Raw genomic sequence first — 14,429 nt, 5'->3', positions numbered from 1 at the left:
TCTGAATTGCCACTGTACTGCTGCGGTCAGGTAGTACAAGAAAGATTCGACACCTGTAGCATGCTGTGAAGTTCCAGGGAAGCCCCTGAATATAGTTTGTTGACTAAAGCCCCATCATATTGTTTGACAGCACAGTGCAGCTTGACCCTGTGCTCACTGAACCCAATGATAAAGCTTTATTTCTATTAAGTATGAGCAGATGGTATCACAAATATAGGCTCTTATAGCAACTGCAATTTCACTGATTCCTGTTAGAATTTCTTTCTTTGTAAAACAACCTCTAGTGCCCCTGGTTTTGTGCTAGCTATTGATACAACACTGGGTTGCTTGCATAGACCCCTGGCAGATATTATATTTGTCACATGTTATGTGCAAGTATCTTGCAACAAACAACAGCATTCCAGCTGGCCATGTGTTAAAATTATTGTGGGAATATTGTGGGAATATGGTGGGAATTATTGTGGGAATATTTAAATATTGTTAAAATTATTATTACTTCCACGTCACAAAAGTTGCTGTTCAATGACCTACCAATTGTCTCAGTAAAGGACTAGCAGTGTCTCTTGTCAAGGCAGTGTATACTTTGCAGCAAACAGGCAAAATTCTACAGGAAAGGCCATCTAGCAGGTGCCTATTTGTTTTACTAGTCCATCCAGTTCATGTCCCTGAAGAAACCCTTAATGTATCTACTTTCATAATGCACAGTCACCTTAGCAACAAAGAACACCAAACTTTTATATTGTCTACACTACTCATTAGATCACTTAATTTGCTAAAAATTGTATTTAACTCTAATTCTGCATCAGTGGCATACCAAGTGGGGGGAGGGGCGGACATAGGGAGCCATGGCTCCTGGGTGCAGGCCTGGGGGGTGGGGAGTGCCAGCTGGAGAGGCCGGGGTGCCTCCCGCGTTTTGTGTGTGGTCCACCCACCCACCTGGCAGGTTGTGGGCTTCTTTTGTCATTCTGGCCGGTGTGCTGCGCTGCTAATTCTCTTGCAGATGTGCCGTGGGGTGGGAGGTGGGGCCCTGCACAGGCTGATTTGCCTTGGGACCCACATCCTGTTTGGATAGTCCCTGGGGGCACGGGGACGCAAATGCAGACATTCACCCTCGGGCACTGGAGACCCATGGTACGCCACTGTTTTGCATATGGATTAGTCCATGAAAGTATGTTGAAGTGATGATAACTGCATGAATTCTTTCAGTGTCTGTTGTAAAATGGCAGACAAGGTTCTTTGGGTAAATCCGATAACTTTTATTAGACCAACTCAAAGAGATGCAAAAATTCTTCTTTGCAAATGTTTGGGTACAAATACCCTTCATCGGGTATTTGTACCTGAAAGCTTGCAAAGAAGAATTTTTCCAACTATTTGAGTTGGTCTAACGCAAGATATTGGATTTACCCAAAGAACCTTGTCTGCCTATGTCCTTAGACCAACACAGCTACAACCTACACTCCTGTTCTAAAATGGGGCTTGTATATAAGTATAGAAGTGATGTTGTTTCGAAAAGATATATGTACTGACTGTAAAGAAGGAAAAAGATGCATTTGAATAGCTAGCCTAAAGAACTAAAAGGTTGTTTTATATTTTGTAGTGTACAGTGTCCGAGTACCTTAAAATGACAGTATTTTTCTTGTCCCCCAAATTCATCCATTTGTTTTTTTCAAGCACTTGAAGTTTAGAGACTTCAAGCAGGCTGTATGCTGTTTCTCACACATCTAGGCAGCCAGCTGTGAATGCTCTTGAACACTAGATGGCATACATTCAATATGACAACTTAACTACAGCCATATGACCAAAAAAAAATATGAGTGATAAATCATGAAAATGAGGTGCCACCTAATTTTTCCAATATGGTAAAAACAACTGTGAGAAACATGGACTTCATCTTTTCAAAGCTTTCCTAGATCATTTATTCCAATGGCTGCCTGCCTCTTGACGGTTGCTCTTTCAAGTAACTCCCCACTTTCACTGCAGCTTGAACTATATGCACAGAATATGTCTCTGCATTGAAGCATCAGGCACTTTAAATAATAGCCATTACAACAGCTGAATGCTGAAGTCTATAAAACTGAATTTTATTAGATACATTTTTTTCAACAGTATTGTTCAAGATTTGCTTGCTCATTGAATCTTCACATATTGTCTTAAAACATAGGCATCACTTTTGCTTACAAAGATACAAATAAAGGTTTATGCTAGTCGTTATTTTATGATTACAGTTATGCATTCTGTATAAAAGAAAATGTACAAAATTCAGACATGCAATAGTAGATTCACTAGTTCATATAATAACTGCTTTAAAATGTGGTAATCTTGTTGGTGGCATTACATCACGCTGCAGAGAAGAGTAAAAACTTTACTAGTTTAAAAATATACTTTTGCTCTCTAAGATGTAAATAAACATTTTTAGGTTACCTGAGATGCATGAAAGGGTATGATAGCATGAAAAATCTCCTACCAAAATGTATGCTGTATTTTCAGAGCCAAGGGAAATAAAAGAAGAAAAATTAGTTTTTTTATATTTAATTTTGTTGACATAGCCAAAAAATGTAAGTTTATCCAAGATGGATTGTCTATAAAAAGAAGGAAAAAGCTACTTATTTTCTCATGTCTCTAGCCAGTAGGACTTTTATGAGTAGTAATCCATTTTCTTTCATCTGTCACTCTTAGTATTTGTAGTGACAGTTGCCGTACTTAGTTCCAGATCCCAGCTTTGTGCATGTATTAAACAGTCTAGTCTTTATTACTGGTAGTCTCAGTTCTTCAATTGCTACAATAATTTTCAAGGGATATTATCCTGAGAGAGGTGTGAGCAATTTCTAGGGTATTGTCTAAGATCTGTACTAACTAAAATACAGTAGTATTCACTGGCAATGTTGCACACTTGTATAATGAATGTGACATTTTTGCATCTCCTTAAATAGTGTCTAATTTACTCCTTTTTCTTTTTTCATAGCCAAAAGCATCATGTTATCCTGCTATCTTCAGAATAGTTGATGACATTTTCAAGTAAGTTTTGATAATTTTACAAAGAAAGGTATTAAATTACAAACTTTTAAACTGGCCATTGATCTAAAGGTTTATGGCTGAGAACAAGGAAGACTAAGTTAGGGTTCTTGGATTCTACTTTTGGTTATTCTGCTCTTTAGATTTGTGATCATTAGTGAACTTGGTGCCTCAGTATTCCTCTCTATAAAATGAGTATAACAGGTATTTGTGTCATATCAGATATTGTAAAGCCCAGTGAATGTTATACACCTGAGTTCTCTTGTATAGAGGGTATTTTGCAAGAGCTGTTGATCCAAATAACTGGAATATATTTCGGCCTCCAAAAATAGAAGCTAGAATTTGGTTAATACTTTGGCACAGATTTGTGGTTTAAAAGTAATATGATATTAAATAAGTAGATACCCATGGCAGCGTGAGTGCTTGAGGACTAGCTAAATATTTTGCACTCATTTTTTAAAAACCTTGTCTAATTTTGTTAGTAATTTTTAACCTTACAGCCTTTAATGGATTGTACTTGAGAATCTTGGGCTTTATTGAGTTTGGCTTTAGAGCCTTGCAGGCATGTTTTGCATCTGTAGCATCCCACAGAGGATGGCCAGTGCTGACAAGTAACATGGATGCAAACTTCTATTAGAAACTTGAAGACACATAGGACAGAATCAAATAGGAAAGTATAAGAAAAACAAGAATCATGAGAAAGGCTTGTTTCATTGTTTTCTCACACATCTGATGATGTTCCTTCAAGCAAGTGATGGTGAGACAGCACACAGAGTCCATCTTCTTCCAACTCCCGGTCTTTCCAAGATACCTTGATATAGTCTCTCTAGTGCCTTCCAAAAATTCCCTTTCTTAACCAGTCTATCTATCTGTGCACAGCTGATTGAGCCACTTGTTTACCACTTATAACTGATCTCATGACTGAGAGTTATAATGACAATAACCTATCTTTTTCCCACTACACTTTTTAAGCAAGGCTTTACTTATGTCAAACTTTTTCCACGCACAAACCTCTGGTCCTCTTTATACCCTGGTTACGTTACAGCATTGCTGTTTTGTAAAGCAGGCTATAGCATGCCATTCCTTCTAATCTTTATAGTAGTAAGGGGTTGAACCAAGAGTAGATTAGGAAGATTAATTTTTCAGTGTATTAAATATTATTTAAAGCAATGTACACAATTCACCACGTGGGGGCTTCCAGGTCTTTGTAGTTGGTTTTCAGTGTTCTTTCTTTTTTTCCCCTCTTTTGACTATCATTTGCATGCAAATACTTAAATCATTCTTTTCAAGGGCAAATAGCCCTGTTTTTGCACTGATCATGCAGTTTTAATAACAGTAACAGTTTTAAGAGCACAATACTTTTTAACTAAAATCGATGAAGTACAGCTCATCAAAAGTTCCATAAGAACAGCATTTCAGGAATATATCTGTTCCCTGGGAATTGAATTGGATTTACAGCTCAGATGTGGCTTCAGGTTTGCTTTTTTCAAGCATAGAATGTTAAAGCCGAACTGTCTTCAAAGGCAGCGTAGATTTTTTAGTACAAATACTGAATTTAGAAAGATTTCTTTGATAGCTATAAACCAGCTCTGAGTGGAGATCTCAAAAGATACCTGTAAGATACTCTTTCATACATGTTTGGGAACCACATACTTTTCAGTGTTTGACACCTGAGAGTAATAATAAAGCCAGGACCTGTTGATTCTGTGATGTGGTGAACTTAAATTCTATAAGAAGGACCACAATTTTTGGACAATATTTTTTTTAATAAAAAATCCCTTTTATGCCATTAAGCCAGTGAATTTCAATCAGTGTCATGAGATCCTTTGAAGGTATCCCTCCCCTCTCACTGCCCTCTCACTGCCTAGTCCCTATATGAAGAAGTAAGTGCAAGTTTGTCCTTGCCCACTGCCCAGTCCCTGTGCAGTGTAATAAATAAATTTGTTTTTGAATGATATAAAAGGATGCTGGGAACCTATAAATGTTGAGAACTGCTACATTAGGCAAATTTTTGACCCTGTGTTTAGGCCAAGTTTGCAAGATTGGTGCAGGGACTGACCGGATTTTCTGCTTCCGGCTATGAAATAGCAGTGGAGCCACTCTACAGTTGCTTTTATAACAGCTCTTTTCTTTTGTGGTGGCCCAGTTTGTGAATTGGACTTGAATGAGCACTAGATCTGAATCCTCAAAGACCTACCAGCCCTTCTCACAAAACTGTTTTGTGTACCCCAAATTTAGTACCATCCCAGAGCAGACCTATATAAGTTTCATAATGTTAAGTCCTGACATGCTCTCTTGGCTGGTTTGGGCTCTCTGCTCCACAGCAGGGCGGGCCCCTCCCCTCTGCTCCCTGGCTGCAGCTTCATCAGAGATTGCAGGCATCTTCCTGGCTTCCCCTAGCATACAACATGCTGGCTGTGGTCTGTGCTGTGGGAGACTGGTTCCTTCCTTGGAAAAGCTGTTTAAGAAGAGTTTGAACTAATGGAGAGAGGCTTTGTTTTCTGATGGGGTGATAAACATTGTGATCAATTCCCTGCGGGGCTGCTCAGGAGTGGGGGGCACCCCTCCCTAATCAGAGCCTGCTACTGGGGCCTGGCCATACCCCCCTCAGCTCAGCAGTGTGGAAAGGAAGGGAGGACTGCTCTAGCATCCCCCGGCTTCTAGCCTGAGCCACTGCAGGCATGTGCCTCGATTTCTGGGATGTCTGTCTGGTTACAAACCAGTTTAGCCTAGCCAGATTAGACTAACCTGCAAAGACTGAATTAGTTCAGGCTCAGGCTTTTTCAGGCTTTGTCTGTCTCTAACCAAGGTGGCAAGAAGGAATTTTCATAATTTATGGGTTTGTTATAATTGACCGTATGTAACACGTGCTATAAAAAAATCATGTTACAGATGTAAAGGAACATCTCTTTTATAACCATTTGTTTTGACAGAATAAAATTATAGACAACAGAAATTAAAGTCTAGTCTTAGATCAGCTAGTCCACCAAAAGGGCACAGCAGCCCCCTTCACTCTCCAGGGAACGGGCAGACCTTCCGCATCTTAAAAGGAAGACCTACAAAGGATGGAGGACTGGAACCGCCATCAAGGAGGAATACTCTGCTCTGGTCTGGACCTGCAGAGAGCAAACCAGGAAACCCAAGGCTGCGATGGAACTCCAGCTAGCTACAAATATCAAGGACAATAAAAAGTCCTTTTTTAGATATGTGGGGAGCCGGACGAAAAGCAAGGGCAACATTGGACCCCTGCTAAACCAAATGGGGCAACTGACAACCGATACCCAGGAAAAAGTTAACTTGCTAAATGGGTACTTTGCATCAGTTTTTCACCAGTCCCATGGGATGGCCCTACCCACTGTGGGTCAGGGAGGCCCAGGTGAGGGAGATTCCTTGCCCTCCATTGAAGCTGACCTCGTGAAGGAACACTTTGACAGGCTGGATACCTTCAAGTCAGCTGGTCCTGACGGCTTACACCCAAGGGTACTCAGGGAGCTGGCAAGCATCATAACTCAGTCCCTGGCATGGATCTTTGAGAGCCCTTGGCACTCTGGTGAAGTGCCCAATGATTGGAAGAGGGCCAATGTGGTGCCTATCTTCAAGAAAGGGAGGAAAGGAGATCCGGCAAACTACAGGCCCATCAGCCTGACCTCTATCCTGGGGCAGGTCTTGGAAAAGATTATCAAAGAGGCCATCCTTAACAGTCTAGCTGAAGGCAATATCCTGAGGGATACCCAGCATGGGTTTGTTGTGGGTAGGTCTTGCTTGACCAATCTCATTTCCTTTTATGACCAGATGACTTATCACCTGGACAAGGGGGAAGAGATCGACATTGTATATCTTGACTTTAAAAAAGCTTTCAGTCTGGTATCCCATATCTGGTCACCTCTTGGCTAAACTGGCTAGCTGCAGCCTTGACCTCACCACGATCCGCTGGCTGGGGAATTGGCTCCACTGTAGGACCCAGAGGGTGGTGGTCGACAGGAGCCAATCGTCTTGGTGTGCAGTCACCAGTAGGGTCCCTCAAGGCTCTGTCCTAGGACCTCTACTATGTAACATCTTCATCAGTGATGTAGACATTGGTGTCAGAAGCGGCTAAGTTTGCCGATGACACCAAACTCTGGGGTAAAGCATCCACACCTGAGGACAGGAGGGTGATCCCAGCAGATCTTGACAGGCTCATGAAATGGGCGGACGAGAACCTGATGGTGTTCAACACCGAAAAATGCAAGGTTCTCCACCTTGGGAGGAAAAACCTGCAGCATGCTTATAGGCTCAGCAGTGCTGCACTGGTTAGCACTACAGATGAAAGGGACTTGGGGGTCACGACTGACCACACAATGAACATGAGCCTTCGGTGTGCTGCTGTGGCTAGTAAAGCGAGCAAAATGCTGGCTTGCATCCATAGATGCTTCTCAGGCAAATCCCAGGACATCATTCTCCCATTGTACTCGGCCTTGGTGAGGCCACAGCTGGAGTACTGCATCCAGTTTTGAGCTCCACGATTCAAAAAGGATGTGGAGAAGCTTGAGAGGGTGTAGAGGAGAGCCATGCACATGATCAGAGGTCAGGAAAACAGACCTTATGATGAGAGGCTGAGAGTCATAAGACTCTTCAGCCTGGAAAAGCACAGGCTCTGGGGTGATCTGGTGGCCGCCTATAAGTTTATCAGGGTGCTCATCAGGATCTGGGGGAACGTCTGTTCACCAGAGTGCCCCAAGGGATGACAAGATTGAACAGTCATAAACTCCGCCATGACCAATTCAGGCTGGACATAAGGAAGAACTTCTTCACTGTCCGAGCCCCCAAGGTTTGGAATAGACTGCTGCTGGAGGCGGGTCAAGCACCCACTTCGAACGCCTTCAAGACACATTTGGATGCTTATCTTGCTGGGATCCTATGATCCCTGCTGACTTCCTGCCCCTGAGCAGGGGGCTGGACTTGATGATCCTCTGGGGTCCCTTGCAGCCCAAATGTCTATGAAGTCTATGAAATCATTTTGACAATGCTGGATTATGCCTGACTCACCTTAATATTTTGCTCAGTCTGATTTTTAGAAGTTCCAACAGATTTTTAAAATTCAGCATGTCCCTTGGGATACTGTGATGCAGCCTGATAGACCTCACTACAAGGAAGAAATATTTTTTCCTCCTTGTTATTCAGCTTACACTTCCTTTTCTTATCCTTTTCTCTCTTGTATCCCATTATATTCACTTCATACACTCTGTACAACAGTTCCTTCCCATTCTTGGCATTTGATCTCTTGGTTATTTGAAAATGACTATGTTCCCTACCCCTGTACTCATTAGTAAATTAATCTGTATGTACTAGGTAGCTTTAATCATTTCTGATCAGGTGGTCCCCACAGCTTTGTGTTCATTTTTATTGTTCTTCTCTGAAGTCCCTCCAATTTTAGTGAGGTTCTGCCCAGAAATTAATACCATATTTCAGTTTCAGTCACAACAGGGAGCTTAGGAAGCTACTGGTCTAGAAGGACTAGTATTTTCCTGCTCTATGACTAGATATACAGTTTTGTATGCTTTAGATAAATAGTCACCTTTTTGCAGTCATCTTCTCTTAGACATTTATACCTGGATGATGACCACCCTTTTACCTCTTTTAGCATTACTGTTTTCCATGTTTTATATACACTTCACTGAGTGTATGTGTTTTGATGTATTTTAGTCCAGACATGTTACTTTTTTATTTTTCTGAATGGACTCTTACTTTATTGTTTTAAAGCCCAGGTTATCGCTAGTTATTTTTGTATTACAGCTATTCCTTGCTTCAAGTCATAGTTACATTCTTGAAAAATGCGACTTTAAGTGAAATGATGTTAAGTGAATCCAGTTACGTGACAGTAGTTACCTACTAGCAGGCAGCTGCCAAGCAACATAACTGAACATTGCACAACTTTAAACGAGTATGTTCTTTAATAGATCAGTGTGGCAATGCACTTGCAGTACCTGCCACTTTAAGAGCTGAGTCAAGCAGCCAGCAGGTGCTTGATTGCGGCAGCCATTTTAAAACACTGGCTGCCTATATAAATACAGGAGTTTGCTGCTGCCAGCAGAGACAGAAACATTGCCTAGCTGAGCTGCAGCAGAAACAACGAGGAGGTAAGGGCAAGAGCTGATGGGGATGGCTAGGAGGTTCTTGGTCCTGGGCATGACCTAAAACTCCGCCCTGCCGGGTATGGGTGGCCTGGTGGGACTCCTGGTGGCATGGGAGTCCCCAGGAAATGCCAGGCCAGTTACCACCCCGGTGAAAGGCGGGTTGGGGCGCCTTAACCCCTAGTCCCCGCAACACTGAGGTACAAGGGGTCAGGCATAGCTATGGCCACCTGAGCCCAAAGAGGATGCAAGATCCAGGTGGGGCCAGGCACAGCTGCAGCCACCTGAGCCTCCACAGGGGAGAGAAACCCTGGAGCCCTGAAGGAGGAAGTCGATGTGTAACCCTAGAGAGGGGGTGGTAGTGAGGGCCCAGAAGAGGGCTGAGGGTCAGTCTGAAGGGCAGCCCAGCGGGGGTGTGCTGAGTAGGGCTGTGGGACAGCCTGAAGGGCAGCATATGGGCCAACCCCCTGGAGAACAAGTTGAGGGAAGTGTGGAGTCCCAAAAAGGGGAACAGAGGACTGGGAGCCCAGTGCGTGGGGCTTGGGGCCCAGTGTGTGTTTGTGTATGTGTAACCCTGGGCGCGACACTACATGCACCCTCATCTGAATAATGGGATCCTGGGGTACCCGGTAGCCAGTAGCCCTGCCCAGCCCCCCTGGGAAGCTGCTGTAGTGCCCTGAGCGGAGAGCCTCCCCATACAATCAAGCACCCTTGCAGACAGTTCTCAAACTATTTACAAGATTTAATTATTACATCATAATAAATAATCATTAAATAAACACATGGATATACTGTCTAATAAACCCTTGAGAACTTATTTACACAGTCTCTCACTTGCACACGATGTACTGGGGATCCTGTGTGCACTGCCCCTGGCGGGGTATCTCAGGTAGCAGGACTGTCTATGTCCCTGCACGTGGTCTGTGGACGCTCCCTGGCGCTGGTGTCCGTCTCCGTGCTCCTGGGGTCTCTGAGCAGCAAGCAGCGGCTCCTCTGCAGTTCCTGCAAGACAGCCTTCCCCTGCCTTTGCCCCCCTTCCCTGGTTCTGCTGCGAGCAGTGTCTGGGCTGCAGGCTGTAGCAACCCTCCTTCCCCGCACAGCCTCACAGCCCCAGCAAATGCAGCCCCTCCCTGGACTTTGCCTGCCCCTGGGGCCCCTCACCCCTCAGGGAAACTAGGGCAGACTCCGGCAGTCCCCACCCCGGCTCTGCTGTGCTCACCCAGCCACACCGGCTGCAGTCAGGTCTCTTCAGACTTGGGTTCTCCACACCAGCAGTCCCTGCCTGATCCTGATCCTGCTCCTGCCACTGCAGCTTCTCCACTCGGGTCCTGCAGGCCTCTCGCAGGGGCTCTCCGAGGGACCACTGTGCTGAGACTCTCAAACCGGTCTCCAGCCTGTCCCTCAGCCCCCTCTCTCTCTCTTGTTCCCCCCCGCAGGAAAAACTGCTCCCCCTTTTACCCAAGCCTCTCAGCCAATCCCAGCTCAGGGCCCTTCCCGGGCTTTTGCTAACGGCTCTCTTTCAAACTGTGCTGGGGTTACATCACCCCTCCCACTTTCAACAGGGCTGCTCCCAAACAGCTTCACTTGCCCTCAGAGCCTACAGTGTCCCCTCGGGGACAAACTCTGTCTCTCTGCCTCACAGCTCTTCCCCTTCTGTTCAGGTGGGTCCATTTTTTAGAGGCTGCTACTTATGTTTAAGTGAAGCTGCCCCAGGAGGGGCCAGGGCAAGCTTGGCCCAGGTCAGGAACTTGGCTGGCCACTACCCAGGTGAGGATCACAGGAGAGACCCAAGAGACTGTACGTCTGCTACCCAAGGTGTGATCTAGGTAAAGCCTATGGCCTACGGGATCCACTCCAATGGGAGCAGGGTGGAACAAGTTGTCGATGCGAGAAAGAGACCCTGTGAGAGGGGGTGGAGCGTGAGAGGCCCTAGTGAGAGGAGGGTAGAGTGAATGTGTGTGTGAAAGAGGCCTGACAGAGAGGGCTAAGCTTGGCGCGGCTCTAGGCCGGGAGCATAATGACACTATGGATGCCATCTATGAAGCATAGGCTGCGGTGTAGGGGAGGTTTGGAGCTGCAGATAGTGCCCCCTGGCATCAGGGCATGTAATGGGCAGTCTCCCGTATTTTACCACCCATTTTGAGAACAGCAAAGTTGTGGCAGGCGAGACTGGGTGGGCTGCCCTGTAGAGACAGGTGGGCAGGTAGGCATGAGCCCCGGCCCCGAGAGTTGCTCCCTGTCACAATCAGCTACGTAATAGTGAAAAAATGTTAACTGGAACAATGTTAAGTGAAGAGTACCTGTATTTCTCTGCTTAATACTTGTGATTACATCTGTTTCCCATTTGAGATAATCTCTGAACTTTAACAATGTGAAAAGGCTAAATAAGTCCCTCTGGTTCTCTTCTAGGCAGCTTAGCCCCAATTTAATACACTGCTCTCAAGAGAAAAGCAAAGATTCTCTATTTTCTATCAGTACAAGCCCTTCAAAAAGGGAGAAAACCCTGCCTCTGTCTCTGGCAGCCCCTATGTTGCTTTCTTGACTTGTTCGGGATTACATATAGTGTGTTGTGGAGCACCGGTTAGAACACTGCACCTTCTTGACATATGAAACCCCCCAGGATTGGTTTTTGTGATTTTATAAGTGAAAGCATTTTGAAATCCTTTGGCCCGTCATTATGGGACAGCTGTACATGCCTTTAGTATAACATTAATTTCTGTTGGTGTAACTGAATGGGTTTTTTTAATTGCTAAACGGCGGTAGTGCCTGCACTGCAATGAGCATTACATTCAGTCTCCTTGTATATATAGCCTTTTAAAATTCATTAATTTTTTCCATTGCCTCACCTAAATACAAATTGGACTGAACTGCTTCTTTCCATGCACAGTAAAAGTGAAACAGCCAATAGTTTTAAGCAAGATGAAATGCTATTCTTATACTCTGCAATATGCCCAAGAAGATTCTACTTGTTGAAACCAAAACTTTTTATAAGCCGTGAATCAGCAAAGCCTGAATCCCATGCTTAAAGTTTGTGAGTAATCCCAATGAACTAAATCAAACTATTCACACACTTACAATTAAGCTTGTGATTAAGTGTCTTGTTAGATTGGACCCTTAAAAAGACAAATATTTGGTATCAGCCTGCTTCATAATTTTGCCCTTTTTTCTCTGATCTGTAGTTGTGTGTGTGTCTGATACATACACACTGAGAACAATATAATTTTGTGAGTGCATGTGCGTGTGTTATGTTTTCTTTAAAACTGTCACTGAAGTAAGTAGTTTCTTTGGTTTCCATGCTAGCATAATAGCCTGATGAGTTCAGATACAGCTTAAGGCTACAGCATGAAAAATGTGTGCTCTCTCTTTTTTTCTTTCTTTCAATTACTAGTGGTGTGACTGGCAGACTAATAATCTGACCTGTCATAATTTAACTTTTCAATGCTCAGGAATGCAGTGTTGGAAACAGATGGAGCTCCAAAAGTAATGCTGATAATACAGGTGTTTACACAGTGCTTTGTCCAGGCTCACCAGAATGATAACAAGCAGGTTAGTTGACCTCTATTTTTTAAATCTTTTTTTTTAATGAGAGGTTATAAGATTTTGCATGAAAAGGATGATTTTATTTTTGAGTATTCTGATGGGATTCAGTAAGCCAATGATGGTGTTGTTTTAATGCTGGCAAATGCCAGGGCTCAGTCTGGGCATTTTAACTGGCATTAAACATGGAGCCTTCAAGGCAGAAGTAATTTCTCCGACATGTCAGAGCAGTTCCCTAACATAAGCCATGATTTACATGAGTGGTATTATCTTGGCCATGCATTATGTGACTGTATACTGAACTACAGCACAGCCCTCCATCTCGGACTGAAAATCTTTCTTTTGTAGCAGCAGGGATCATACAGAACAAAGAACTAAAATTAGTGAGAAAAAAGAGGTAAATATACTATAATTACTTGAATCCGAGATAATTTTGAGCTGAAGGCAACCCCCCCCCCCCCAATAATTAGATTCTGTACATGGAAAATTACAAATTTGTCATAATTTTCCATGTATAGAACCACTGTAGACATGCTACAGTGCAATAAATTGTTTTCTACCATTTCAGAAATTACTGTGACCAAAACACAGAAAGCTCTAAAGCGCTTCATAATGACACTATAGCTTGAAGGCAGTTATATGTCTGTACACTACTAAAGTGCTACAAATTAAAAGTGCTTTAAAAATGTCAGGATATGAAGTACTTTATGTCTGTCCATATCTCAGATGTTCAAAGGACCAGAATATATCCTTCTCTTACTGGGGCTGCAACAAATGAGGCAAAGGGTGACAGAGCTCCACTCAGTCTAAGCCTCCAAAGTTCCCCACTCAGAGTCTGATTCTGCCCTTGCAGAAGTTTTTACGCTCCTCTTACTAAAACAAATTCTGCTTTTGTATCTGGGTAACCTCGAAGAGAATCAAGACTTCAGCTTGAAAACTTCAATATGGCAGATTCACAAAAATCAAAATATGTTCATAGGCCACAATCCTCTTCCAGGTTCTCCATCCAAAGCATAATTTCACACTGTGGTCAATTTTTCCTGTCCACTTTGATATGACATAAGCAATGGCCGGGAGGCTATTCTATTTAATAATCTGCACCCTTAAACTCCAGAGAATTTTCACTGCTTTGAATTTCCACTTGATTTTGGGAGATGGTAGCAAAGGCGTGGGTCTTCATCACAGAACTGCTAATATACATGCTTTTAATTAGTGATTGAATCCGTCTTCTAGTCTCCGGCAATAGGAATTAAAGCTGAAATTACAGCTGTCTAATTTGATGCATATAAATGCTGCACAGATTAATTTTATGCCACCCTGACTGCATGGCAGCAGCACATTGTGCAGCCCTAGGCATATAGGGGTGGCTGGGTGGAGACTATAAGTAGATATCACACACCCTTCAGCTAGCCAAAAGCTAAATCTGTGGTGCCAGTAATGCATGTGAAAACGTTTCACCTGTTGACATTGAGTTATAGACTATTACCCACCTTTTCGATGCAAAGCTGTGACTCAATATTGTATAGTTTCATTCACAGTGCACCTGATTAAGTTGCTGCCTGACAGCATTTCAGTTACAAACCCTTTTTTGGAGAGTTTAAAAAACAATTGTAAAATTTGCTGAAACTTGGCGCACACGATCTTGGATCAGGGCTACCTTCTATGTGTGGTCTGTACTGTTATTGTTGTTGTTATTATATGCATCTATAAAACACCTATTTCTATGATACCTATGATACTTCAAATAAGTATAGTAAATTACTTATAGCT

General features: G+C 43.3%; 1 protein-coding gene across 3 annotated transcripts in view; it reads left to right on the top strand.

The window, feature by feature from the left end:
- The window catches only part of FANCC (FA complementation group C), a 143,601-nt gene that overhangs the window by 98,839 nt on the left and 30,333 nt on the right, over positions 1-14,429 (top strand). For all 3 annotated transcript variants that reach the window (XM_059724842.1, XM_006266606.4, XM_059724841.1), the window contains exons 9-10: positions 2,963-3,015; positions 12,569-12,668. In XM_059724842.1, the coding sequence (XP_059580825.1) occupies positions 2,963-3,015; positions 12,569-12,668 (153 nt within the window). The remainder of the gene's footprint in view (positions 1-2,962; positions 3,016-12,568; positions 12,669-14,429) is intronic.

The sequence above is a fragment of the Alligator mississippiensis genome, chromosome 3 (assembly GCF_030867095.1).
Source record: "Alligator mississippiensis isolate rAllMis1 chromosome 3, rAllMis1, whole genome shotgun sequence".
NCBI classification, from domain to species: Eukaryota; Metazoa; Chordata; order Crocodylia; family Alligatoridae; genus Alligator; species Alligator mississippiensis.
Note: the sequence above shows the minus strand (reverse complement) of the source record. Positions and strands in the feature narration are given on the sequence as shown.